The sequence below is a fragment of the Drosophila kikkawai genome, chromosome 2L (genome assembly GCF_030179895.1).
Source record: "Drosophila kikkawai strain 14028-0561.14 chromosome 2L, DkikHiC1v2, whole genome shotgun sequence".
Lineage (NCBI taxonomy): Eukaryota > Metazoa > Arthropoda > Insecta > Diptera > Drosophilidae > Drosophila > Drosophila kikkawai.
In genome coordinates this window covers 28,707,994-28,733,514 of record NC_091728.1, presented here as the reverse complement: position 1 = coordinate 28,733,514, position 25,521 = coordinate 28,707,994, and the positions used below count along the sequence as shown (strand labels likewise).

The window sequence follows — 25,521 nt, the reverse complement described above, 5'->3', positions numbered from 1 at the left end:
ATATGGGTTGCTGTGTTGTCTCCCAGTCTCCGTCTGCTGTTTGGATGTTATTAAAGTTTGTTATTGTGCTATTTATTTCAGTTATTTGTGCTATTGATGTTTCTATTTCTGTTTTATGGTTTCTTAGTGATGTACTGGCTAGTGTCATGTTGTCGTTTTGTTTGTGTATTTTTTCAAAGGACCAAGCTAATCCATTGATTTTTTCAAAATTTGTTGTTAGATGGGTGCTATTTGTGTTGAAGTCAATTTCTTGTTTTTCTGTGTTATCTAGTATGATGGTTGTTTGTAGTTGTTTTTGTGTTCTTATGTGTGGGCTTGTTTGTTGTAATATTTTATGGTTTATTTTATTTGTTTTAATATTTTTTAGGCGGTTGCTAATTATTTCAAGTTCTTTGATTTCTATTATAATATCTAGTTGTCTGTTTATTTCTAGTATTTTATTTTTTATAAGATTTTTTTGGTTTATTGTTAGGGTTTGCATTTTACGTTGAAGCAGTCTTCTTAATTTCTTTTTTTGCTGTATAAGTTGCTTGCTTTTTGTTCCTAGTTCTAGTGCTATGCAGTTTGTATTTGGATTGATTTTATATTTTGGTATGATTTTCGGATCGTCTATGGCTGTTTTTATTGCATCTGTTAGTTGTTGTATATGTTTGTCAATTTCTTCTATGTTTTGGTTTTTGTTATTGGGTATAGTGTCTAGATTTTTTAGTATTGCATGATTTAGGGCTATTGTGTTGATTTTATTAAAATTGTGGATGATTTTTGATTCGTTTCTTATGAGTCTATTTTGTTTGAGGTGGTTGATTGTTATTTGTATTGCATGATGGTCTGACGGGTAGTCTTTTATCACCTTGCATTCAGGATTATGAATATTTGTGTTGTTAAAAGATGTTGTTGTTGTTATGAACAGGTCTATTGTTGTGTTGTTTTTCCTACCGGGATGGGTTGGTTCTTCAGGTGTGCATATGATTAGGTCTGGATTATTTAGAATCCAGTTGTGTAGTATTTTTCCTGCTTGGTTTATGTGTTTTATATCGTAATGTGGTTTATTCCACGTGGGATGTTTCGCATTTAGATCGCATCCAATTATTATTTGCTTTATTCTTGGAATATTTTTGAGGCTATTGTAGATTAGATCCAGGTCTTTGGTTTCTAGGTGGTCTTTAGGTCTATTGTAGAGGGTTGCTATTATTATGTTTTTGTTATTGTGGAAGAGTTGCAGGGCTATAACTTCCATTGTTTCTGTTTGTTTAATGTATATTTGCTGATATTTTATATTATTTTTTATGCAGATAGCTACTATATTGTCTTTTTTATGTTTTTTTGTGATCGTGGTTTGTCTGATAAATTTGTAGTTTTTTAGCATGGCCTGGTTGTTATTTTGTAGATGGTGTTCTGCTATGTGCATGATATCCGGGTTATATTTATTTAAAAAATCATTTAGTTCTGCTCTTCTTCGCAGTTGCTTTAGTCCGTTCACGTTTAGAAAAATGCATTTCATGCTTTAAGTTATATATAAATTCTAGTATTATTAGTTTCTTGTCAGCACTATTGTTTGTTTTCGGATAGTTCAATAAGGTATTTTTCATTATTTCTATACACGTGATTAGGTCTTTTCCAAAGGCCTCCTTTGTATCATCATTTATTGTAGTTATGGTTGTTTTAGGTGTGTTTTTATTTTGTTGATTATTGTTGTTGTTGTTTATGTTAGTGCTATTATTGGTTGGGAATAGAGAGGAGAAAGATCTGTTTGGGGTTATTCTATTTATTTGGGTTGTTTTGACGATTTGGTTGTTTGTTTTTGTTTCATTATTTTTTCTCTTTTCGGCTAATTTTTCGACTAGTCTTTTCCTGAAGGGACATATTTTTGCGTTTGCTGTGTGCTCTTCTTTACAATTTACACATTTGGGTTTTAAAGCTTGTGTTTCATTGTTTTCTGGTTTTTTGACCTTGCATTGCCCTGGGCTGTGTGGCTCAAGGCATTAGACACACCTATACGGCATGTTGCAGTTGCTAGCTACGTGCGAGAAACGTTGGCAGCGTTTGCATTGTTTTATGTGATTGGGATGGGGTTTATACCCTTCTACTTCTACCTTGCAATTTAGTATATATTTTATTTTATATATGTTTTTTATGTTTTGTGATTTTTTAATAGTGACTAGCCAAAATTTTTCTTTGTAGGGCTCTACTGTTAGTATTTCTAGTTCAGGTACTATGTCATTTAAAGCTTGTTTAATCTCATTTTTGTCAAATATTTCTGGGGGTATTTTCTTAATTATAATGTTGTGTGGTTTTAATTGTTTTGGCGTGTATGTGAAGTACAGTGCTTTGTTGCTTGTTAATATATTTTTTGCTGCATTTAGATTTTCTAGCTTATATGTTTTAATATGGATAATATTTTTATTTATTATATTTAGGGTGTGCTTAAATGGTATGAGGTTTTTAATTTTCTTAGCATCTAAGTTGTAGATAACAATTACCGGCAGGTTCTGCAGGTTCTCTTCTTCGGCTGGTGCTGTGTTCGTTGTTGGTGTTGTAGCTGATGTTGATGTTGTCTTCTTTGGCTGTGGCTTCGATGCATTTGAGGTTGAGGGTTCTTCTTGGTCTGCTATTGGCAGATAATAATTTGTTGTATCGTTGTTGCTATTTTTGTTGTTATTGTTGTTGCTTCTGTTGTTTTTGGCATTTTTGTTTTTATTGTTGTTTTTGGTGTTGTTGTTATTGTTGTTGCTGTTGCTGGTTTTGTTTTCGTTTGCTTTGAGTAGCTGTTGGTTCTGGTTCTGTAGTTCTTGGTTTTGGTTCTGTAGTTGTTGTATTTCACTTTTCATTTTTATAAGTTCTTCTTTTAATAGCTCGAACTCTTCATTTGGGACAGTCTCATTTTCAGTGTCCATTTCACTGTCACTGGAGTCGTAATTTTCATCACTGTCTTCCGACGTCGTCTCATAACGGCGCTTGTTTTTTTTTCAATATCCACCTCCATTATATGGACTGTGGGTTCAGACTCAGAGTCCTCACTATTTGATTTTGTTTTTAGAGATGCTTTTTTTGCATCAGTCATTGTTTTGTATTTGTTGTGGCGCTTCCCTAGCACTGTTTTAGTGCTGGAATTGCCTAAGGCACTTGTTGTTTTTTGTTGTTGTTTTAGCACTTTGATTGTGTTGTAGGTTAGTTGTTGTTGTTTTGGTTGTTGAATTTGTGTTTTTTGTTGCAGTTGTTGTGGTTGCTGTGTTTGGCTTGTTATAACTTCTATTAAATCATAGTTTATTTGTTGTTGTTGCTGGTTACTTCTTATTGCTTGTTTGTTTGGTTGTTGGTTATTTGCTTTTGTTGTTTCTGTTATTATTGTTTTTTCTTGTTCGTTTTCCATTGGTTTATTGATGTTCACATTTGCTGTTGTTTGGTGGTTTGCGGCTGCATAAGCAGCCATTTGCCTTTCGGCGGCTTTAACTTCGACGTCTTCCGTCTCACTCACTTCGCTTTTGTTTTCTCAGTCACTATCTGAATTAAGGATCCTCTGAGAGGTTTTGCTCACTTTTTGCTACTCCTTGTCCGTCAAGCCTTCTTGGCTGCCTTTCCACTGGTTTTAGGCGGCATTATTTTTTCACTTCACTTCACTTTGCGATTAACTCACTTTTCATAGCAGTCGGGCTTGGGTGTTCGCTCTTATACTTTTTTTCAAGCAATGTTTTCAGGTCTAAGGCGACCCACCCCTAACTGAACGCACAGGCAGAACTAAAAGTATAAATTCGTGACAAGCTGGGCAGCCGGCAACATTCGTTCTTCGTGTGTGTGCAGTGAATAAAGTGAAATAAGAGAAAATGTCTGGTCGTGGAAAAGGTGGCAAAGTTAAGGGAAAGGCAAAGTCCCGGTCCAACCGTGCCGGACTTCAGTTCCCTGTCGGCCGTATCCATCGTCTGCTCCGCAAGGGCAACTACGCCGAGCGCGTCGGTGCCGGCGCTCCAGTTTACCTGGCTGCCGTGATGGAATATCTGGCCGCTGAGGTTCTCGAGTTGGCTGGCAATGCTGCTCGTGACAACAAGAAGACGAGGATCATCCCGCGTCATCTGCAGCTGGCCATCCGCAACGACGAAGAGTTGAACAAGCTGCTCTCCGGCGTCACCATTGCCCAGGGAGGTGTGTTGCCCAACATCCAGGCTGTTCTGTTGCCCAAGAAGACCGAGAAGAAGGCTTAAGCGTTCAAAAAGCGTGCCAGAAACCTTGTACATAAAAACAAACTCAAACCCAAACGTCCTTTTCAGGACGACCAAACTATTTTAAAAGAAACTTACATTTTCAAATATGCCTAGCTAAGTTTAAACAATATTAATAATTATATAATAAATAAATTTTGTATATATAAAATATACATATAATATTTATATTTTTGGTTATCGCTATGCAGAAACCAATAGTACAGTCGCCAGAGAAATTCCAGTAACGAAACAAGACCGAGAAGGCTTAAGCGTTCAAAAAGCGTGCCAGCAACCTTGTACATAAAAACAAACTCAAACCCAAACGTCCTTTTCAGGACGACCAAACTATTTTAAAAGAAACTTACATTTTCAAATATGCCTAGCTAAGTTTAAACAATATTAATAATTATATAATAAATAAATTTTGTATATATAAAATATACATATAATATTTATATTTTTGGTTATCGCTATGCAGAAACCAATAGTACAGTCGCCAGAGAAATTCCAGTAACGAAACAAGACCGAGAAGGCTTAAGCGTTCAAAAAGCGTGCCAGCAACCTTGTACATAAAAACAAACTCAAACCCAAACGTCCTTTTCAGGACGACCAAACTATTTTAAAAGAAACTTACATTTTCAAATATGCCTAGCTAAGTTTAAACAATATTAATAATTATATAATAAATAAATTTATATATATAAAATATACATATAATATTTATATTTTTGGTTATCGCTATGCAGAAACCAATAGTACAGTCGCCAGAGAAATTCCAGTAACGAAACAAGACCGAGAAGGCTTAAGCGTTCAAAAAGCGTGCCAGCAACCTTGTACATAAAAACAAACTCAAACCCAAACGTCCTTTTCAGGACGACCAAACTATTTTAAAAGAAACTTACATTTTCAAATATGCCTAGCTAAGTTTAAACAATATTAATAATTATATAATAAATAAATTTTGTATATATAAAATATACATATAATATTTATATTTTTGGTTATCGCTATGCAGAAACCAATAGTACAGTCGCCAGAGAAATTCCAGGACATGGACAATGAACATTGTCATTGCAAGACAGTTTACGCTACCTAAAGATGTGATTGTCTTCCTACGGAAACCCCGACCAATTCAAATAAAGATATTTCCATTCTTGGGCTAGAATATTCAATGTTAAGATATATGCGAAATATAACTTGATAATTTTTCTCTTTTATGAAATTAAGTGGTGGTCCTGAAAAGGACCGATTGTTGAGAAGTACAGACTGTACTGATTTTTTAACCGCCGAAACCGTACAGGGTGCGGCCTTGTCTCTTCAGGGCGTAGACGACGTCCATGGCTGTGACGGTCTTCCTCTTGGCGTGTTCAGTGTAGGTGACGGCATCACGGATCACGTTCTCCAAAAACACCTTCAGAACACCACGGGTTTCCTCGTAAATGAGTCCCGAAATGCGCTTCACGCCGCCACGCCGAGCCAGACGACGGATGGCTGGCTTTGTGATACCCTGGATGTTATCACGCAGCACTGTGCGATGACGCTTGGCGCCACCTTTTCCCAAGCCTTTACCTCCTTTACCGCGACCAGTCATTTTTCACTATTTTATTTTTACACTTCGAAAGTCACCACTGAACTAATGTAGAAGCCGCGTCGGCCGCTCCTATTTATACCTAAACTCTGCTCTGCACGAGCGAGCCCGAACGCTATGGCCTTCTCGCTCTGTGCTCGACAAACGAAATGGCATGTGCTTCGACTAGCTCTCTCTTTTCCACCCTCCACGTTTTGCTATATAAGAGGGTAGGCAATGCGCAGCTCGTTTATTGTGTTTTCAGACTCGTGAAGTAAACAGTGGACAGACAGTGAAAATAAGAAGAATATAAAATGGCCCGTACCAAGCAGACCGCTCGCAAATCGACTGGTGGCAAGGCGCCACGCAAACAACTGGCAACCAAGGCCGCTCGCAAGAGTGCCCCAGCCACCGGTGGTGTGAAGAAGCCCCATCGCTATCGCCCCGGAACTGTGGCTCTGCGTGAGATCCGTCGCTACCAGAAGAGTACCGAGCTGCTGATCCGCAAGCTGCCTTTCCAGCGCTTGGTGCGTGAAATCGCTCAGGACTTCAAGACTGACCTGCGCTTCCAGAGCTCGGCCGTGATGGCTCTGCAGGAAGCTAGCGAAGCCTACCTGGTTGGTCTCTTTGAAGATACCAACTTGTGTGCCATCCACGCCAAGCGAGTCACAATCATGCCCAAGGACATCCAGCTGGCCCGTCGTATCCGTGGCGAGCGTGCTTAAGTTGAGATTGCTTCGACTAGCAAATAGCGTCAATACATTTTGTACAAATCGGTCCTTTTCAGGACCACAAATATCTTTATAATAGAGATTATACATTTTCATATATAATTTACATACTACAAATAAAACATTCCCGGTTTTGCGTTTTTATGGTTAAATATCTTATAGTCAGAGATCGATCCTAAAATATATAAATACAAATATTTACAATTATTTAGATAGTGCGATACTCTATTGGTATCTACGGAATGTAGGGACATTTATATTATTTTAATTCAGGGAATTTTTAAAAGATTAAAAAGGTATATTGAAAAACCAAATTGTACAGTGTTTGATCAAATTGATGTGGTTTTAATCAAACACAATCCAGTATATTTACTTTAATTAGCTTAAGGGGGATATACATGTAAACCAAAATTTTTTTTGGTTTAAAAAATAGTTTGTTACTTAAAGAATATACTGTGTAAGTTTCATTATCGAATTCCAACTCCAAGTGCCTCAAATCAACTATATACGCAAGGTATATAAGTGTTCAAACATGAACACGGTTATAGATAAGAACGCATCTGTTAAGCATTAAATAAATCTCGGCCACAGTGCACCGTCTAGCACTTGTGTGCGTAGCTATATGAAACCGCCACTTGAGCCTATGTAACAAGTAACCCGAAATATGACCTCCTGTGAGCGGTCTGGGTTTGTTTAAGATATGTGCTATCGGGTTGACAGTATGCACCCTTATCTCACTTAAAATACTTCCCACGATCGGGAACTGTCCGATGCGTGGGTCTAGAACTAAGATCTACAATGTACATTCTCATGTTAGCTATATAAGCTAGGGTTTGAATGGAATAAAATCAGTTTCTTACAAAAACTCAGCATATGAAGACTTCTTATTTATTTTGGAGCTCTTTCATTTTGGTCCTTCGAGCCGGATGAAGACTTCTCATTTATTTGGGGGTTTTCAGTTTTGGTCCTTCGACCGCTCTGCAACTTTCCCCCCTGTGGTAAGAGGTTCAGAGTTTTAAAACCAGCACCTTAAAAGATTAAGGCTGCAAAAATAAAGATCTCTTGTTTCCCCCCACCCGTGGTAAGGAACAGAGAATAATATTATAAAACAAAAAAACACAAAAGAGTTTTTTATGTTTAAATTGAAGCACTTTTAGGCTTGACATAGCTAAAGGTTGCTGTAATACCATTGGAATATATGGTTAGGAGGCGTACTGAGGCCTTTTTATGAAAAAAATATAAAAAAAACATCAGCAGTGAATGTGATACCATTGAAATATATGGTTAGGAGGCGTACTGAGGCCTACATCAGTAGTGAATGTGCTAAAGAAAAAAGAAGTGCATTAAAATCAAAGAAAAATAAATTTTTTTGATTGGAAAGAAAAATAAAAATATAGTGAACAAAATCTAACTCCCAGTGCTCGACGAAAAAGAAAAAGAAGAAAAGTAAAGCAGTGCAAAATTATTCAACAACACCGGCAAATACAGCCGCAGCAAAAAAAAAAAAAATCCTACAACTAACAACAACGGCGGCAAATACAGCCGCAGCAGCAAAAAACTGACTACGGCGGCAACGACTACTGCGCAGCAGCGACTACGGCGGCAGCGACGACGACTACAGCGACTACGGCGGCAGCGACTGCGGCGGCAGCGACTACGGCGGCAGCGACTACGGCGGCAGCAACTACAGCGGCAGCGGCAACAACGACAGCGGCAGAAAAAAGATAAGAAAAAAATTTTACTATATACTAAAATTATAAGTTAAAAAAAATATATATAATAGTAAGATAAATTTGATAAAAAAAAAAGAAGATGTTGTCCGAGCAAATTTTGAGCCTGCTGAAAAGGCAGTCAGAAATTAATAAGGTCTGTGGGGAAATCCTAAAGGGAGAGGTAGTATTGTCAAGTCAGGAAATAAAATCTGTGAATGAGTTGGAGAGAGAAGCTCAAACCAATCACAAAATGCTAGTTAGGTTAGGCCCCATAGACCATGAATACTTTAGCAAAAAAAGTTATGACCGAATATTTGATGCCTTTAGACAAATTAGAGAAAAAATCGCGGAGTCAGTTAAGAAGAGTCAAAGTAGTCAAGAGGATCACAAGCATCCGTTTTTAGAGCAGCAAATTCTGAAACTTAGGGATTACCTTGAGGAAACGTATAGGGATATACAGAGCCAGAAACGCGAAACCTTGCGTATAAGAAAAAATAAAATATATTTCCTCTGGCAAAATATTTCCGACCGCAAAAAGGAAGTAGGAGCATGTAGCTTAAACTTAGAGTCAGCACTATATGAGTTAGAATTTGACGTTCAAAATATCTCATTGGAGATAAATGAACAATTAAAGGAGAGGGTCGGAGAAAAAGTTGAGGGTACTTACACCACCCCAGAACTACCGACCCTACCAAAAATTGATGTTCCCACCTTTGGCGGTGATGCCAAAGAGTGGGACATATTTCATGATTTGTTTATGGAATTAATTCATTCTAGGGAAAGTCTTAGCACTTCCCTAAAATTCAATTATTTAAAATCAGCCTTAAAAGGTGAGGCAAGAAACGTTGTAGCCCATCTGTTAATGGGTACAGCGGAAAATTATGAGGCCGCTTGGGACCTTCTAACCAAGCGGTACGAAAATAAGAGAAAAATATTCTCTGACCAACTAAATCGCCTAATGGATTTGTCAATGTTGAATATTGATTCCGTTAGGCAGATTAAATTATTTATAGACACAATAAATGAAGCGATACACATTTTAAAACTGAAGGCTAATCTGTCCGATGAAGTTGATGTGTTATTTGCTCACATTGTGCTCAGAAAATTTAATACACAGACTCTTCAGTTATACGAGAGTCATATTAAAAAAACCAAAGACATCCAGCAATTAGAGGATGTAATGGAATTTTTAGAGCAGCGGCTGAGTTCCACTAGCTCTGTACAGGAAGAAAAACCTGTCCATAGAAATTTTAATTTTTCAAAAAGTTTTGCCAAAAATAATTATGGCTCGAAAAGAAACGAATTTTTAAATATGAATGAAGGAAAGTGCCACATCTGCAAAATGATGGGTCACATTGTGACGCAGTGCCACAAATTTAAGGGTATGAATCCCACAGAACGACTAGAAGTCGTAAGAAAGGCACAATTATGTATAAAGTGCCTGAAGCATTCTGACAACAGAAGATGTACCAGCGAAAATTTATGTTCGCTGTGTAATAGAAGGCATCATTCAATGCTGCATATTGCATATTCTCAAAATAGGGAAAATGTCAACACCTGCGTGACTTCAACTCAGGCGTTGCTTGCAACAGCAAAGATCAAAGTAAAATCGGCAAATGGCGATTTTAAAAATTTAAGAGCTCTGATAGATAGTGGATCCCAAAGCACTATCATATCAGAGGAGGCAGCTCGAATTTTAAAACTGCCTCGAATAAAAGCAAAAACAGAAATTAGTGGAATTTCTTCAACAGATATATGTGTGTCAAAACATAAAATAAAATTAATTATTGACGACCCTACATCAAAAAAGGATGTAATAACCGAGGCAAGAATATTGCCCAAATTAATGAAAGCCCTACCAATAAATAAGGTAGAGGTAGACAAGTCCAAATGGCAAAACTTTACATTAGCTGACCCGGACTTTAATAAGCCAGGTCGAGTTGATGTAATTATTGGAGCGGATTTATATCCGCATATCATGAAGAGAGGTTTAGCAAAAATAGATGGTTTGCTAGGTCAGAATACTAAGTTTGGGTGGATTGTCTCTGGGAGAGCTAAGTCCAAGGGCACTCAGTCAATAAAGAAAAATAATTCTATAAAAACCACAATTTGTAGATATATTGTAAAGATTCCTGTTAAAGATAAAAAATTAGTAGAAGAATCAAAGCCACAAGAAATGGCAAAAGTTAGAAAATTTGAGGAAAAATTCAAAAAGAGAGGTAAATGGAAAAGGAATATGCCCCATATAGAAAAGGGTTAAGAGTGCATCAGATATTGGGTCATACCTCTTTAATCATATGTATTTAAAACTTTATTGTATTATTTGAGAATTTGATAAGTTAAAATCCTACACCTTGCTGGCCCTTGGCAGAATGTTCACACATGAACATGAAATTATGGTTGTAATTTGAATTGAATTGTATTTGTGAAAGTTAATAATTAAAATGAAATTAAAAGAAATGAAATTGTAATTGTTTATTAAGCCATGTTACGGAGGCCTATGCAAATGTAAGTTGCAAGAATAATTATATCGAATCAAACAAAATAAATACAGTCCATTTATGTTTTATTGCAACTAATTTAACTGTACACCCACACCTTGCTGGCCCTTGGCAGAATGTTCAAACATGAACACGGTTATAGATAAGAACGCATCTGTTAAGCATTAAATAAATCTCGGCCACAGTGCACCGTCTAGCACTTGTGTGCGTAGCTATATGAAACCGCCACTTGAGCCTATGTAACAAGTAACCCGAAATATGACCTCCTGTGAGCGGTCTGGGTTTGTTTAAGATATGTGCTATCGGGTTGACAGTATGCACCCTTATCTCACTTAAAATACTTCCCACGATCGGGAACTGTCCGATGCGTGGGTCTAGAACTAAGATCTACAATGTACATTCTCATGTTAGCTATATAAGCTAGGGTTTGAATGGAATAAAATCAGTTTCTTACAAAAACTCAGCAGATGAAGACTTCTTATTTATTTTGGAGCTCTTTCAATAAGTGTTAAACGTATTTTTCTCTGCTTAAAATTTTTGCATTTTTACCTATGCTATGGGCACGATTCACAAAAAAACTATGTAACATATCGGAGTGAATCAAAAATTATTATGATCAGCATGAAATTATCTTCTATTTGAATCTAAATGCGGGTAATACAAATGAATATTACTATTTTTTAAGAGGGTGGGAAGTGAAATCTGATTACCTGAAAATGGCATTTTTTCTTAGGAAATTAATTCCTACATTAAAAAATTCACAAAAAATGTCTACATTTTGACCGTTTACATGTATATCCCCCTTAAGGCCTGAAGTTGGTATAGCTAAACTAAAATTTCGCGCAATTTGAATTACGCGTTAATTTCATAATAAATAAATAAATAATTAAAATATTTACTTAAGTTATTAAGTTCGAAAAAAATGTATTCAAACTGCTTGATTTGAACATTTTATTTAAGTAATAAAAAACAAATCAATTTGTTTTTTCTATTTTTCTTAAGATATTAATATTACACTTATAAACTAAAAATCCATCAAATTAAATGCTTAAAAGATTTCATTTCCCGTCTCCTTGGGTACTGTGCTCAAGAAAACTCGAATATAAACGTTGTATGGGGAACATAATAGGCCATTTCCAAGAAACAAATGCATGAATTCAGTTTAAACTTTTATTAACTAAAACATGTGTCCTATTTATTTTACAAAATTGACAAAAACTAATATATTTTAAAATATTAATATTTTTTAGGTAGCCAAAACCATACCCGAAAGTACCAAGAAAGCCGACAATTTATGTATGAAAGGGCCAATTTGAAAGTGGTCAAAAAATACCATAATTTGTTTAAAACGAAAATATTTTGAGTGTTCCCGCAAGTAAAAGGTTCAAATTTCACTCTTTCTAAAAAATATTCATAATATTCATAAATTTTAATATTTTAACAGATGATTTTTCACGAAATGCTTTGGTCAAAAATGCAAATCTTGAACTTCAGACACTTTTACAAAATGATCCAAACAATAATTTCACATTAAAATAACTAAACATGTTTTATGAAACATTTAAGTGCTTAAAATAATTAAAACATTCTACCATTTAAAAATATAACATTGAGAAAAAAGAAAATAAAACTGCACATCGATCAAACATAGGCAACGTAAATGAGCGCTGCCAAACACATAGTTATACTGCTCTCCTCCTCGATTCTCATATCAACGAGGGACGTCGGGTCTAGACCGCTCGCGCCATTTCTATACAAATAAAAGTGTTTTTCGTTAGCTTTCGAAAATAATTAGTGAAGCAAAAATGTCCGACTCTGCAGTGGCAACATCCGCGTCCCCAGTGGCTGCCCCACCAGCGCCAGTTGAGAAGAAGGTGGCCGCCAAAAAGGCATCTGGTTCAGGAGCTACCAAGGCCAAGAAGGCAGCAGTTCCACCATCACATCCGCCAACTCAACAAATGGTGGATGCTTCCATCAAGAACTTGAAGGAGCGTGGTGGCTCATCGCTTCTGGCAATCAAGAAATATATCACTGCCACCTACAAATGCGACGCCCAGAAACTGGCTCCATTCATCAAGAAGTACTTGAAGTCGGCAGTGGCTAATGGAAAGCTGATCCAAACAAAGGGAAAGGGTGCGTCTGGTTCCTTCAAACTGTCGGCCTCCGCAAAAAAGGAGCCCAAGCCAAAGGTTGCGGCTGCTGAGAAAAAAGTCAAAAGCAAGAAGGTAGTCACCAAGAAAGCCGGAGCCACCGCAAAGAAAGCCGCCGGAGCTGCTGACAAGAAACCCAAGGCTAAGAAGGCCGTTGCCACCAAGAAGACTGCCGAGAAGAAGAAAACTGAGAAGGCAAAGGCCAAGGATGCCAAGAAAACTGGAGTCGTAAAGGCAAAGCCAGCAGCAGCAAAGGCTAAGCCGGCCGCCGCGAAGCCAAAGGCAGCCAAGGCACCGAAGGCCAAGGCAGCAGCGTCCGCCAAGCCTAAGAAGGCAGTGAAGAAAGCAACTGCTCCGGCTACCGCTAAGAAGCCGAAAGCCAAGACCACGGCGTCGAAGAAGTAAATTAAGATAATCTTAATTATCGCAATTAATTAATTAATTAATTAATTATGCCACCAAGAAGACTGCCGAGAAGAAGAAAACTGAGAAGGCAAAGGCCAAGGATGCCAAGAAAACTGGAGTCGTAAAGGCAAAGCCAGCAGCAGCAAAGGCTAAGCCGGCCGCCGCGAAGCCAAAGGCAGCCAAGGCACCGAAGGCCAAGGCAGCAGCGTCCGCCAAGCCTAAGAAGGCAGTGAAGAAAGCAACTGCTCCGGCTACCGCTAAGAAGCCGAAAGCCAAGACCACGGCGTCGAAGAAGTAAATTAAGATAATCTTAATTATCGCAATTTTAGATTTCGAAATCTGAAATTTGAAATTGATTTAAACAAGCCCTTTTCAGGGCTACAAAACTATCATTTTTTTAAAATTACAAATAGTGTTCCCGTTGAAATGGACCCGCTTCCTTTTAAACCCAGAAGTATTTATTTATTTGTTAATAAATAATAATACTAATAAATTAATTTTCGGAGGAAAATAGCGTATCGCTGTCAAGAGTCATGTCAGACCCTATAAACCATATTAATTTTTGGTCAGCATATCGATCTAAGTCGATTTTTTGGTAGAATTACTTTTTTTTTCCAAATTTTTTAAAGGGGTCACATTTAAATTGTACAATTCCAGGAAAATTTTAATTCGAAATAGATTTTATATTTTACAGGACAGCTTTTGGTTTTAAAATGGAAGCTTAATATATTTAAAGAAAAATTAGGCTTTTGAAAATTCAGATTCTTTGGTAAAACTTTTTGTGGCCCTGAAAAGGGCCTTTTTAATGCTTCTCCGCATCCGCGGGGAAATTTACTTGGAGCTGGTGTACTTGGTGACAGCCTTGGTTCCCTCACTGACGGCGTGCTTTGCCAACTCTCCGGGCAGGAGCAGACGAACAGCAGTTTGGATTTCCCGACTGGTGATGGTCGAGCGCTTGTTGTAGTGCGCCAGACGAGAAGCCTCGGCAGCAATGCGCTCGAAGATGTCATTCACAAAGCTGTTCATGATGCTCATCGCCTTCGAGGAAATGCCAGTGTCGGGATGGACCTGCTTCAGGACCTTGTAGATGTAGATAGCATAGCTCTCCTTCCTCTTCCGCTTCTTCTTCTTGTCGTTCTTAGTGATGTTCTTCTGGGCCTTGCCAGCCTTCTTGGCTGCCTTTCCACTGGTTTTAGGCGGCATTATTTTTTCACTTCACTTCACTTTGCGATTAACTCACTTTTCATAGCAGTCGGGCTTGGGTGTTCGCTCTTATACTTTTTTTCAAGCAATGTTTTCAGGTCTAAGGCGACCCACCCCTAACTGAACGCACAGGCAGAACTAAAAGTATAAATTCGTGACAAGCTGGGCAGCCGGCAACATTCGTTCTTCGTGTGTGTGCAGTGAATAAAGTGAAATAACTGAAATAAGAGAAAATGTCTGGTCGTGGAAAAGGTGGCAAAGTTGAGGGAAAGGCAAAGTCCCGGTCCAACCGTGCCGGACTTCAGTTCACTGTCGGCCGTATCCATCGTCTGCTCCGCAAGGGCAACTACGCCGAGCGCGTCGGTGCCGGCGCTCCAGTTTACCTGGCTGCCGTGATGGAATATCTGGCCGCTGAGGTTCTCGAGTTGGCTGGCAATGCTGCTCGTGACAACAAGAAGACGAGGATCATCCCGCGTCATCTGCAGCTGGCCATCCGCAACGACGAAGAGTTGAACAAGCTGCTCTCCGGCGTCACCATTGCCCAGGGAGGTGTGTTGCCCAACATCCAGGCTGTTCTGTTGCCCAAGAAGACCGAGAAGAAGGCTTAAGCGTTCAAAAAGCGTGCCAGAAACCTTGTACATAAAAACAAACTCAAACCCAAACGTCCTTTTCACTAAACTATTTTAAAAGAAACTTACATTTTCAAATATGCCTAGCTAAGTTTAAACAATATTAATAATTATATAATAAATAAATTTATATATATATAATATACATATAATATTTATATTTTTGGTTATCGCTATGCAGAAACCAATAGTACAGTCGTCAGAGAAATTCCAGGACATGGACAATGAACATTGTCATTGCAAGACAGTTTACGCTACCTAAAGATGTGATTGTCTTCCTACGGAAACCCCGACCAATTCAAATAAAGATATTTCCATTCTTGGGCTAGAATATTCAATGTTAAGATATATGCGAAATATAACTTGATAATTTTTCTCTTTTATGAAATTAAGTGGTGGTCCTGAAAAGGACCGATTGTTGAGAAGTACAGACTGTACTGATTTTTTAACCGCCGAAACCGTACAGGGTGCGGCCTTGTCTCTTCAGGGCGTAGACGACGTCCATGGCTGTGACGGTCTTCCTCTTGGCGTGTTCAGTGTAGGTGACGGCATCACGGATCACGTTCTCCAAAAACACCTTCAGAACACCACGGGTTTCCTCGTAAATGAGTCCCGAAATGCGCTTCACGCCGCCACGCCGAGCCAGACGACGGATGGCTGGCTTTGTGATACCCTGGATGTTATCACGCAGCACTTTGCGATGACGCTTGGCGCCACCTTTTCCCAAGCCTTTGCCTCCTTTACCGCGACCAGTCATTTTTCACTATTTTATTTTTACACTTCGAAAGTCACCACTGAACTAATGTAGAAGCCGCGTCGGCCGCTCCTATTTATACCTAAACTGTGCTCTGCACGAGCGAGCCCGAACGCTATGGCCTTCTCGCTCTGTGCTCGACAAACGAAATGGCATGTGCTTCGACTAGCTCTCTCTTTTCCACCCTCCACGTTTTGCTATATAAGAGGGTAGGCAATGCGCAGCTCGTTTATTGTGTTTTCAGACTCGTGAAGTAAACAGTGAACAGACAGTGAAAATAAGAAGAATCTAAAATGGCCCGTACCAAGCAGACCGCTCGCAAATCGACTGGTGGCAAGGCGCCACGCAAACAACTGGCAACCAAGGCCGCTCGCAAGAGTGCCCCAGCCACCGGTGGTGTGAAGAAGCCCCATCGCTATCGCCCCGGAACTGTGGCTCTGCGTGAGATCCGTCGCTACCAGAAGAGTACCGAGCTGCTGATCCGCAAGCTGCCTTTCCAGCGCTTGGTGCGTGAAATCGCTCAGGACTTCAAGACTGACCTGCGCTTCCAGAGCTCGGCCGTGATGGCTCTGCAGGAAGCTAGCGAAGCCTACCTGGTTGGTCTCTTTGAAGATACCAACTTGTGTGCCATCCACGCCAAGCGAGTCACAATCATGCCCAAGGACATCCAGCTGGCCCGTCGTATCCGTGGCGAGCGTGCTTAAGTTGAGATTGCTTCGACTAGCAAATAGCGTCAATACATTTTGTACAAATCGGTCCTTTTCAGGACCACAAACATATTTATAATAGAGATTATACATTTTCATATATAATTTACATACTACAAATAAAACATTCCCGGTTTTGCGTTTTTATGGTTAAATATCTATAGTCAGAGATCGATCTTAAAATATATAAATACAAATATTTACAATTATTTAGATAGTGCGATACTCTATTGGTATCTACGGAATGTAGGGACATTTATATTATTTTAATTCAGGGAATTTTTAAAAGATTAAAAAGGTATATTAAAAAACCAAATTGTACCGTGTTTGATCAAATTGATGTGGTTTTAATCAAACACAATCCAGTATATTTACTTTAATTAGCTTAAGGGGGGATATACATGTAAACCAAAATTTTTTTTGGTTTAAAAAATAGTTTGTTACTTAAAGAATATACTGTGTAAGTTTCGTTATCGAATTCCAACTCCAAGTGCCTCAAATCAACTATATACGCAAGGTATATAAGTGTTAAACGTATTTTTCTCTGCTTAAAATTTTTGCATTTTTACCTATGCTATGGGCACGATTCACAAAAAAACTATGTAACATATCGGAGTGAATCAAAAATTATTATGATCAGCATGAAATTATCTTCTATTTGAACCTAAATGCGGGTAATACAAATGAATATTACTATTTTTTAAGAGGGTGGGAAGTGAAATCTGATTACCTGAAAATGGCATTTTTTCTTAGGAAATTATTTCCTACATTGAAAAATTCACGAAAAATGTCTACATTTTGACCGTTTACATGTATATCCCCCTTAAGGCCTGAAGTTGGTATAGCTAAACTAAAATTTCGCGCAATTTGAATTACGCGTTAATTTCATAATAAATAAATAAATAATTAAAATATTTACTTAAGTTATTAAGTTCGAAAAAAATGTATTCAAACTGCTTGATTTGAACATTTTATTTAAGTAATAAAAAACAAATCAATTTGTTTTTTCTATTTTTCTTAAGATATTAATATTACACTTATAAACTAAAAATCCATCAAATTAAATGCTTAAAAGATTTCATTTCCCGTCTCCTTGGGTACTGTGCTCAAGAAAACTCGAATATAAACGTTGTATGGGGAACATAATAGGCCATTTCCAAGAAACAAATGCATACATTCAGTTTAAACTTTTATTAACTAAAACATGTGTCCTATTTATTTTACAAAATTGACAAAAACTAATATATTTTAAAATATTAATATTTTTTAGGTAGCCAAAACCATACCCGAAAGTACCAAGAAAGCCGACAATTTATGTATGAAAGGGCCAATTTGAAAGTGGTCAAAAAATACCATAATTTGTTTAAAACGAAAATATTTTGAGTGTTCCCGCAAGTAAAAGGTTCAAATTTCACTCTTTCTAAAAAATATTCATAATATTCATAAATTTTAATATTTTAACAGATGATTTTTCACGAAATGCTTTGGTCAAAAATGCAAATCTTGAACTTCAGACACTTTTACAAAATGATCCAAAGAATAATTTCACATTAAAATAACTAAACATGTTTTATGAAACATTTAAGTGCTTAAAATAATTAAAACATTCTACCATTTAAAAATATAACATTGAGAAAAGAAGAAATTAAAACTGCACATCGATCAAACATAGGCAACGTAAATGAGCGCTGCCAAGCACATAGTTATACTGCTCTCCTCCTCGATTCTCATATCAACGAGGGACGTCGGGTCTAGACCGCTCGCGCCATTTCTATACAAACAAAAGTGTTTTTCGTTAGCTTTCGAACATAATTAGTGAAGCAAAAATGTCCGACTCTGCAGTGGCAACATCCGCGTCCCCAGTGGCTGCCCCACCAGCGCCAGTTGAGAAGAAGGTGGCCGCCAAAAAGGCATCTGGTTCAGGAGCTACCAAGGCCAAGAAGGCAGCAGTTCCACCATCACATCCGCCAACTCAACAAATGGTGGATGCTTCCATCAAGAACTTGAAGGAGCGTGGTGGCTCATCGCTTCTGGCAATCAAGAAATATATCACTGCCACCTACAAATGCGACGCCCAGAAACTGGCTCCATTCATCAAGAAGTACTTGAAGTCCGCAGTGGCTAATGGAAAGCTGATCCAAACAAAGGGAAAGGGTGCGTCTGGTTCCTTCAAACTGTCGGCCTCTGCCAAAAAGGAGCCCAAGCCAAAGGTTGCGGCTGCTGAGAAAAAAGTCAAAAGCAAGAAGGTAGTCACCAAGAAAGCCGGAGCCACCGCAAAGAAAGCCGCCGGAGCTGCTGACAAGAAACCCAAGGCTAAGAAGGCCGTTGCCACCAAGAAGACTGCCGAGAAGAAGAAAACTGAGAAGGCAAAGGCCAAGGATGCCAAGAAAACTGGAGTCGTAAAGGCAAAGCCAGCAGCAGCAAAGGCTAAGCCGGCCGCCGCGAAGCCAAAGGCAGCCAAGGCACCGAAGGCCAAGGCAGCAGCGTCCGCCCAGCCTAAGAAGGCAGTGAAGAAAGCAACTGCTCCGGCTACCGCTAAGAAGCCGAAAGCCAAGACCACGGCGTCGAAGAAGTAAATTAAGATAATCTTAATTATGGCAATTAATTAATTAATTAATTAATTATGCCACCAAGAAGACTGCCGAGAAGAAGAAAACTGAGAAGGCAAAGGCCAAGGATGCCAAGAAAACTGGAGTCGTAAAGGCAAAGCCAGCAGCAGCAAAGGCTAAGCCGGCCGCCGCGAAGCCAAAGGCAGCCAAGGCACCGAAGGCCAAGGCAGCAGCGTCCGCCAAGCCTAAGAAGGCAGTGAAGAAAGCAACTGCTCCGGCTACCGCTAAGAAGCCGAAAGCCAAGACCACGGCGTCGAAGAAGTAAATTAAGATAATCTTAATTATCGCAATTTTAGATTTCGAAATCTGAAATTTGAAATTGATTTAAACAAGCCCTTTTCAGGGCTACAAAACTATCATTTTTTTAAAATTACAAATAGTGTTCCCGTTGAAATGGACCCGCTTCCTTTTAAACCCAGAAGTATTTATTTATTTGATAATAAATAATAATACTAATAAATTAATTTTCGGAGGAAAATAGCGTATCGCAGTCAAGAGTCATGTCCGACCCTATAAACCATATTAATTTTTGGTCAGCATATCGATCTAAGTCGATTTTTTGGTAGAATTACTTTTTTTTTTCCAAATTTTTTAAAGGGGTCACATTTAAATTGTACTATTCCAGGAAAATTTTAATTCGAAATAGATTTTATATTTTACAGGACAGCTTTTGGTTTTAAAATGGAAGCTTTATATATTTAAAGAAAAATTAGGCTTTTGAAAATTCAGATTCTTTGGTAAAACTTTTTGTGGCCCTGAAAAGGGCCTTTTTAATGCTTCTCCGCATCCGCGGGGAAATTTACTTGGAGCTGGTGTACTTGGTGACAGCCTTGGTTCCCTCACTGACGGCGTGCTTTGCCAACTCTCCGGGCAGGAGCAGACGAACAGCAGTTTGGATTTCCCGACTGGTGATGGTCGAGCGCTTGTTGTAGTGCGCCAGACGAGAAGCCTCGGCAGCAATGCGCTCGAAGATGTCATTCACAAAGCTGTTCATGATGCTCATCGCCTTCGAGGAAATGCCAGTGTCGGGATGGACCTGCTTCAGGACCTTGTAGATGTAGATAGCATAGCTCTCCTTCCTCTTCCGCTTCTTCTTCTTGTCGTTCTTAGTGATGTTCTTCTGGGCCTTGCCAGCCTTCTTGGCTGCCTTTCCACTGGTTTTAGGCGGCATTATTTTTTCACTTCACTTCACTTTGCGATTAACTCACTTTTCATAGCAGTCGGGCTTGGGTGTTCGCTCTTATACTTTTTTTCAAGCAATGTTTTCAGGTCTAAGGCGACCCACCCCTAACTGAACGCACAGGCAGAACTAAAAGTATAAATTCGTGACAAGCTGGGCAGCCGGCAACATTCGTTCTTCGTGTGTGTGCAGTGAAATAACTGAAATAAGAGAAAATGTCTGGTCGTGGAAAAGGTGGCAAAGTTAAGGGAAAGGCAAAGTCCCGGTCCAACCGTGCCGGACTTCAGTTCCCTGTCGGCCGTATCCATCGTCTGCTCCGCAAGGGCAACTACGCCGAGCGCGTCGGTGCCGGCGCTCCAGTTTACCTGGCTGTGATGGAATATCTGGCCGCTGAGGTTCTCGAGTTGGCTGGCAATGCTGCTCGTGACAACAAGAAGACGAGGATCATCCCGCGTCATCTGCAGCTGGCCATCCGCAACGACGAAGAGTTGAACAAGCTGCTCTCCGGCGTCACCATTGCCCAGGGAGGTGTGTTGCCCAACATCCAGGCTGTTCTGTTGCCCAAGAAGACCGAGAAGAAGGCTTAAGCGTTCAAAAAGCGTGCCAGAAACCTTGTACATAAAAACAAACTCAAACCCAAACGTCCTTTTCAGGACGACCAAACTATTTTAAAAGAAACTTACATTTTCAAATATGCCTAGCTAAGTTTAAACAATATTAATAATTATATAATAAATAAATTTATATATATAAAATATACATATAATATTTATATTTTTGGTTATCGCTATGCAGAAACCAATAGTACAGTCGTCAGAGAAATTCCAGGACATGGACAATGAACATTGTCATTGCAAGACAGTTTACGCTACCTAAAGATGTGATTGTCTTCCTACGGAAACCCCGACCAATTCAAATAAAGATATTTCCATTCTTGGGCTAGAATATTCAATGCGATATATGCGAAATATAACTTGATAATTTTTCTCTTTTATGAAATTAAGTGGTGGTCCTGAAAAGGACCGATTGTTGAGAAGTACAGACTGTACTGATTTTTTAACCGCCAAAACCGTACAGGGTGCGGCCTTGTCTCTTCAGGGCGTAGACGACGTCCATGGCTGTGACGGTCTTCCTCTTGGCGTGTTCAGTGTAGGTGACGGCATCACGGATCACGTTCTCCAAAAACACCTTCAGAACACCACGGGTTTCCTCGTAAATGAGTCCCGAAATGCGCTTCACGCCGCCACGCCGAGCCAGACGACGGATGGCTGGCTTTGTGATACCCTGGATGTTATCACGCAGCACTTTGCGATGACGCTTGGCGCCACCTTTTCCCAAGCCTTTGCCTCCTTTACCGCGACCAGTCATTTTTCACTATTTTATTTTTACACTTCGAAAGTCACCACTGAACTAATGTAGAAGCCGCGTCGGCCGCTCCTATTTATACCTAAACTCTGCTCTGCACGAGCGAGCCCGAACGCTATGGCCTTCTCGCTCTGTGCTCGACAAACGAAATGGCATGTGCTTCGACTAGCTCTCTCTTTTCCACCCTCCACGTTTTGCTATATAAGAGGGTAGGCAATGCGCAGCTCGTTTATTGTGTTTTCAGACTCGTGAAGTAAACAGTGAACAGACAGTGAAAATAAGAAGAATCTAAAATGGCCCGTACCAAGCAGACCGCTCGCAAATCGACTGGTGGCAAGGCGCCACGCAAACAACTGGCAACCAAGGCCGCTCGCAAGAGTGCCCCAGCCACCGGTGGTGTGAAGAAGCCCCATCGCTATCGCCCCGGAACTGTGGCTCTGCGTGAGATCCGTCGCTACCAGAAGAGTACCGAGCTGCTGATCCGCAAGCTGCCTTTCCAGCGCTTGGTGCGTGAAATCGCTCAGGACTTCAAGACTGACCTGCGCTTCCAGAGCTCGGCCGTGATGGCTCTGCAGGAAGCTAGCGAAGCCTACCTGGTTGGTCTCTTTGAAGATACCAACTTGTGTGCCATCCACGCCAAGCGAGTCACAATCATGCCCAAGGACATCCAGCTGGCCCGTCGTATCCGTGGCGAGCGTGCTTAAGTTGAGATTGCTTCGACTAGCAAATAGCGTCAATACATTTTGTACAAATCGGTCCTTTTCAGGACCACAAACATATTTATAATAGAGATTATACATTTTCATATATAATTTACATACTACAAATAAAACATTCCCGGTTTTGCGTTTTTATGGTTAAATATCTTATAGTCAGAGATCGATCTTAAAATATATAAATACAAATATTTACAATTATTTAGATAGTGCGATACTCTATTGGTATCTACGGAATGTAGGGACATTTATATTATTTTAATTCAGGGAATTTTTAAAAGATTAAAAAGGTATATTAAAAAACCAAATTGTACCGTGTTTGATCAAATTGATGTGGTTTTAATCAAACACAATCCAGTATATTTACTTTAATTAGCTTAAGGGGGGATATACATGTAAACCAAAATTTTTTTTGGTTTAAAAAATAGTTTGTTACTTAAAGAATATACTGTGTAAGTTTCGTTATCGAATTCCAACTCCAAGTGCCTCAAATCAACTATATACGCAAGGTATATAAGTGTTAAACGTATTTTTCTCTGCTTAAAATTTTTGCATTTTTACCTATGCTATGGGCACGATTCACAAAAAAACTATGTAACATATCGGAGTGAATCAAAAATTATTATGATCAGCATGAAATTATCTTCTATTTGAACCTAAATGCGGGTAATACAAATGAATATTACTATTTTTTAAGAGGGTGGGAAGTGAAATCTGATTACCTGAAAATGGCATTTTTTCTTAGGAAATTATTTCCTACATTGAAAAATTCACGAAAAATGTCTACATTTTGACCGTTTACATGTATATCCCCCTTAAGGCCTGAAGTTGGTATAGCTAAACTAAAATTTCGCGCAATTTGAATTACGCGTTAATTTCATAATAAATAAATAAATAATTAAAATATTTACTTAAGTTATTAAGTTCGAAAAAAATGTATTCAAACTGCTTGATTTGAACATTTTATTTAAGTAATAAAAAACAAATCAATTTGTTTTTTCTATTTTTCTTAAGATATTAATATTACACTTATAAACTAAAAATCCATCAAATTAAATGCTTAAAAGATTTCATTTCCCGTCTCCTTGGGTACTGTGCTCAAGAAAACTCGAATATAAACGTTGTATGGGGAACATAATAGGCCATTTCCAAGAAACAAATGCATACATTCAGTTTAAACTTTTATTAACTAAAACATGTGTCCTATTTATTTTACAAAATTGACAAAAACTAATATATTTTAAAATATTAATATTTTTTAGGTAGCCAAAACCATACCCGAAAGTACCAAGAAAGCCGACAATTTATGTATGAAAGGGCCAATTTGAAAGTGGTCAAAAAATACCATAATTTGTTTAAAACGAAAATATTTTGAGTGTTCCCGCAAGTAAAAGGTTCAAATTTCACTCTTTCTAAAAAATATTCATAATATTCATAAATTTTAATATTTTAACAGATGATTTTTCACGAAATGCTTTGGTCAAAAATGCAAATCTTGAACTTCAGACACTTTTACAAAATGATCCAAAGAATAATTTCACATTAAAATAACTAAACATGTTTTATGAAACATTTAAGTGCTTAAAATAATTAAAACATTCTACCATTTAAAAATATAACATTGAGAAAAGAAGAAAATAAAACTGCACATCGATCAAACATAGGCAACGTAAATGAGCGCTGCCGAACACATAGTTATACTGCTCTCCTCCTCGATTCTCATATCAACGAGGGACGTCGGGTCTAGACCGCTCGCGCCATTTCTATACAAATAAAAGTGTTTTTCGTTAGCTTTCGAAAATAATTAGTGAAGCAAAAATGTCCGACTTTGCAGTGGCAACATCCGCGTCCCCAGTGGCTGCCCCACCAGCGCCAGTTGAGAAGAAGGTGGCCGCCAAAAAGGCATCTGGTTCAGGAGCTACCAAGGCCAAGAAGGCAGCAGTTCCACCATCACATCCGCCAACTCAACAAATGGTGGATGCTTCCATCAAGAACTTGAAGGAGCGTGGTGGCTCATCGCTTCTGGCAATCAAGAAATATATCACTGCCACCTACAAATGCGACGCCCAGAAACTGGCTCCATTCATCAAGAAGTACTTGAAGTCGGCAGTGGCTAATGGAAAGCTGATCCAAACAAAGGGAAAGGGTGCGTCTGGTTCCTTCAAACTGTCGGCCTCCGCAAAAAAGGAGCCCAAGCCAAAGGTTGCGGCTGCTGAGAAAAAAGTCAAAAGCAAGAAGGTAGTCACCAAGAAAGCCGGAGCCACCGCAAAGAAAGCCGCCGGAGCTGCTGACAAGAAACCCAAGGCTAAGAAGGCCGTTGCCACCAAGAAGACTGCCGAGAAGAAGAAAACTGAGAAGGCAAAGGCCAAGGATGCCAAGAAAACTGGAGTCGTAAAGGCAAAGCCAGCAGCAGCAAAGGCTAAGCCGGCCGCCGCGAAGCCAAAGGCAGCCAAGGCACCGAAGGCCAAGGCAGCAGCGTCCGCCAAGCCTAAGAAGGCAGTGAAGAAAGCAACTGCTCCGGCTACCGCTAAGAAGCCGAAAGCCAAGACCACGGCGTCGAAGAAGTAAATTAAGATAATCTTAATTATCGCAATTTTAGATTTCGAAATCTGAAATTTGAAATTGATTTAAACAAGCCCTTTTCAGGGCTACAAAACTTTTTTAAAAGAGAGCAAAATTATCATATTTTTAAAATTACAAATAGTGTTCCCGTTGAAATGGACCCGCTTCCTTTTAAACCCAGAAATATTTATTTATTTGTTAATAAATAATAATACTAATAAATTAATTTTCGGAGGAAAATAGCGTATCGCTGTCATGTCAGACCCTATAAACCATATTAATTTTTGGTCAGCATATCGATCTAAGTCGATTTTTTGGTAGAATTACTTTTTTTTTTCCAAATTTTTTAAAGGGGTCACATTTAAATTGTACAATTCCAGGAAAATTTTAATTCGAAATAGATTTTATATTTTACAGGACTAGAGGTTTACGCCGATGGTTAAAGGCATCGGCGGCGGCGTAGAGGTCAAAATGACTCGGCGGCGGCGGCGGCGTAGTAGTCAGAAAGAACCGGCGGCGGCGGCGCGTCAAATA

General features: G+C 39.0%; 14 protein-coding genes across 14 annotated transcripts; 9 read left to right on the top strand and 5 right to left on the bottom strand.

Annotated features, from left to right (window-relative positions):
- The first annotated feature begins 3,804 nt into the window (after positions 1 to 3,804).
- LOC121502454 (histone H2A) lies at positions 3,805 to 4,244 on the top strand. Its single transcript, XM_041776082.2, has one exon. It carries the CDS (start codon positions 3,822 to 3,824, stop codon positions 4,194 to 4,196), a length of 375 nt encoding a protein of 124 aa, XP_041632016.1. The 5' UTR covers positions 3,805 to 3,821; the 3' UTR covers positions 4,197 to 4,244.
- Positions 4,245 to 5,475: 1,231 nt separating this feature from the next.
- On the bottom strand, positions 5,476 to 5,787 carry LOC121502466 (histone H4-like). The gene has a single exon (XM_041776096.2). It carries the CDS (start codon positions 5,785 to 5,787, stop codon positions 5,476 to 5,478), a length of 312 nt encoding a protein of 103 aa, XP_041632030.1.
- A 252-nt stretch (positions 5,788 to 6,039) lies between these two features.
- Positions 6,040 to 6,515, top strand: LOC138927906 (histone H3). Its single transcript, XM_070283300.1, has one exon. The coding sequence runs from the start codon at positions 6,078 to 6,080 to the stop codon at positions 6,486 to 6,488; it is 411 nt and encodes a 136-aa protein (XP_070139401.1). The 5' UTR covers positions 6,040 to 6,077; the 3' UTR covers positions 6,489 to 6,515.
- Positions 6,516 to 12,478: 5,963 nt separating this feature from the next.
- LOC138929637 (histone H1-like) lies at positions 12,479 to 13,262 on the top strand. The gene has a single exon (XM_070289044.1). It carries the CDS (start codon positions 12,513 to 12,515, stop codon positions 13,260 to 13,262), a length of 750 nt encoding a protein of 249 aa, XP_070145145.1. The 5' UTR covers positions 12,479 to 12,512.
- A 780-nt stretch (positions 13,263 to 14,042) lies between these two features.
- LOC121502460 (histone H2B) lies at positions 14,043 to 14,492 on the bottom strand. The gene has a single exon (XM_041776090.2). The coding sequence runs from the start codon at positions 14,463 to 14,465 to the stop codon at positions 14,094 to 14,096; it is 372 nt and encodes a 123-aa protein (XP_041632024.1). The 5' UTR covers positions 14,466 to 14,492; the 3' UTR covers positions 14,043 to 14,093.
- A 174-nt stretch (positions 14,493 to 14,666) lies between these two features.
- On the top strand, positions 14,667 to 15,145 carry LOC121502457 (histone H2A-like). Its single transcript, XM_041776085.2, has one exon. It carries the CDS (start codon positions 14,699 to 14,701, stop codon positions 15,071 to 15,073), a length of 375 nt encoding a protein of 124 aa, XP_041632019.1. The 5' UTR covers positions 14,667 to 14,698; the 3' UTR covers positions 15,074 to 15,145.
- Positions 15,146 to 15,539: 394 nt separating this feature from the next.
- LOC121502463 (histone H4) lies at positions 15,540 to 15,851 on the bottom strand. The gene has a single exon (XM_041776093.2). It carries the CDS (start codon positions 15,849 to 15,851, stop codon positions 15,540 to 15,542), a length of 312 nt encoding a protein of 103 aa, XP_041632027.1.
- A 290-nt stretch (positions 15,852 to 16,141) lies between these two features.
- Positions 16,142 to 16,579, top strand: LOC121502452 (histone H3). Its single transcript, XM_041776080.2, has one exon. The coding sequence runs from the start codon at positions 16,142 to 16,144 to the stop codon at positions 16,550 to 16,552; it is 411 nt and encodes a 136-aa protein (XP_041632014.1). The 3' UTR covers positions 16,553 to 16,579.
- A 1,802-nt stretch (positions 16,580 to 18,381) lies between these two features.
- On the top strand, positions 18,382 to 19,131 carry LOC108071281 (histone H1-like). The gene has a single exon (XM_070283318.1). The coding sequence runs from the start codon at positions 18,382 to 18,384 to the stop codon at positions 19,129 to 19,131; it is 750 nt and encodes a 249-aa protein (XP_070139419.1).
- Positions 19,132 to 19,915: 784 nt separating this feature from the next.
- Positions 19,916 to 20,383, bottom strand: LOC121502482 (histone H2B). Its single transcript, XM_041776158.2, has one exon. The coding sequence runs from the start codon at positions 20,333 to 20,335 to the stop codon at positions 19,964 to 19,966; it is 372 nt and encodes a 123-aa protein (XP_041632092.2). The 5' UTR covers positions 20,336 to 20,383; the 3' UTR covers positions 19,916 to 19,963.
- Positions 20,384 to 20,553: 170 nt separating this feature from the next.
- LOC121502462 (histone H2A-like) lies at positions 20,554 to 20,978 on the top strand. The gene has a single exon (XM_041776092.2). It carries the CDS (start codon positions 20,560 to 20,562, stop codon positions 20,929 to 20,931), a length of 372 nt encoding a protein of 123 aa, XP_041632026.1. The 5' UTR covers positions 20,554 to 20,559; the 3' UTR covers positions 20,932 to 20,978.
- A 422-nt stretch (positions 20,979 to 21,400) lies between these two features.
- Positions 21,401 to 21,743, bottom strand: LOC138929664 (histone H4). The gene has a single exon (XM_070289107.1). The coding sequence runs from the start codon at positions 21,710 to 21,712 to the stop codon at positions 21,401 to 21,403; it is 312 nt and encodes a 103-aa protein (XP_070145208.1). The 5' UTR covers positions 21,713 to 21,743.
- Positions 21,744 to 21,969: 226 nt separating this feature from the next.
- Positions 21,970 to 22,440, top strand: LOC121502451 (histone H3). Its single transcript, XM_041776079.2, has one exon. It carries the CDS (start codon positions 22,003 to 22,005, stop codon positions 22,411 to 22,413), a length of 411 nt encoding a protein of 136 aa, XP_041632013.1. The 5' UTR covers positions 21,970 to 22,002; the 3' UTR covers positions 22,414 to 22,440.
- Positions 22,441 to 24,243: 1,803 nt separating this feature from the next.
- LOC121502467 (histone H1-like) lies at positions 24,244 to 24,993 on the top strand. Its single transcript, XM_041776097.2, has one exon. It carries the CDS (start codon positions 24,244 to 24,246, stop codon positions 24,991 to 24,993), a length of 750 nt encoding a protein of 249 aa, XP_041632031.1.
- The last annotated feature ends 528 nt before the right edge of the window (positions 24,994 to 25,521 follow it).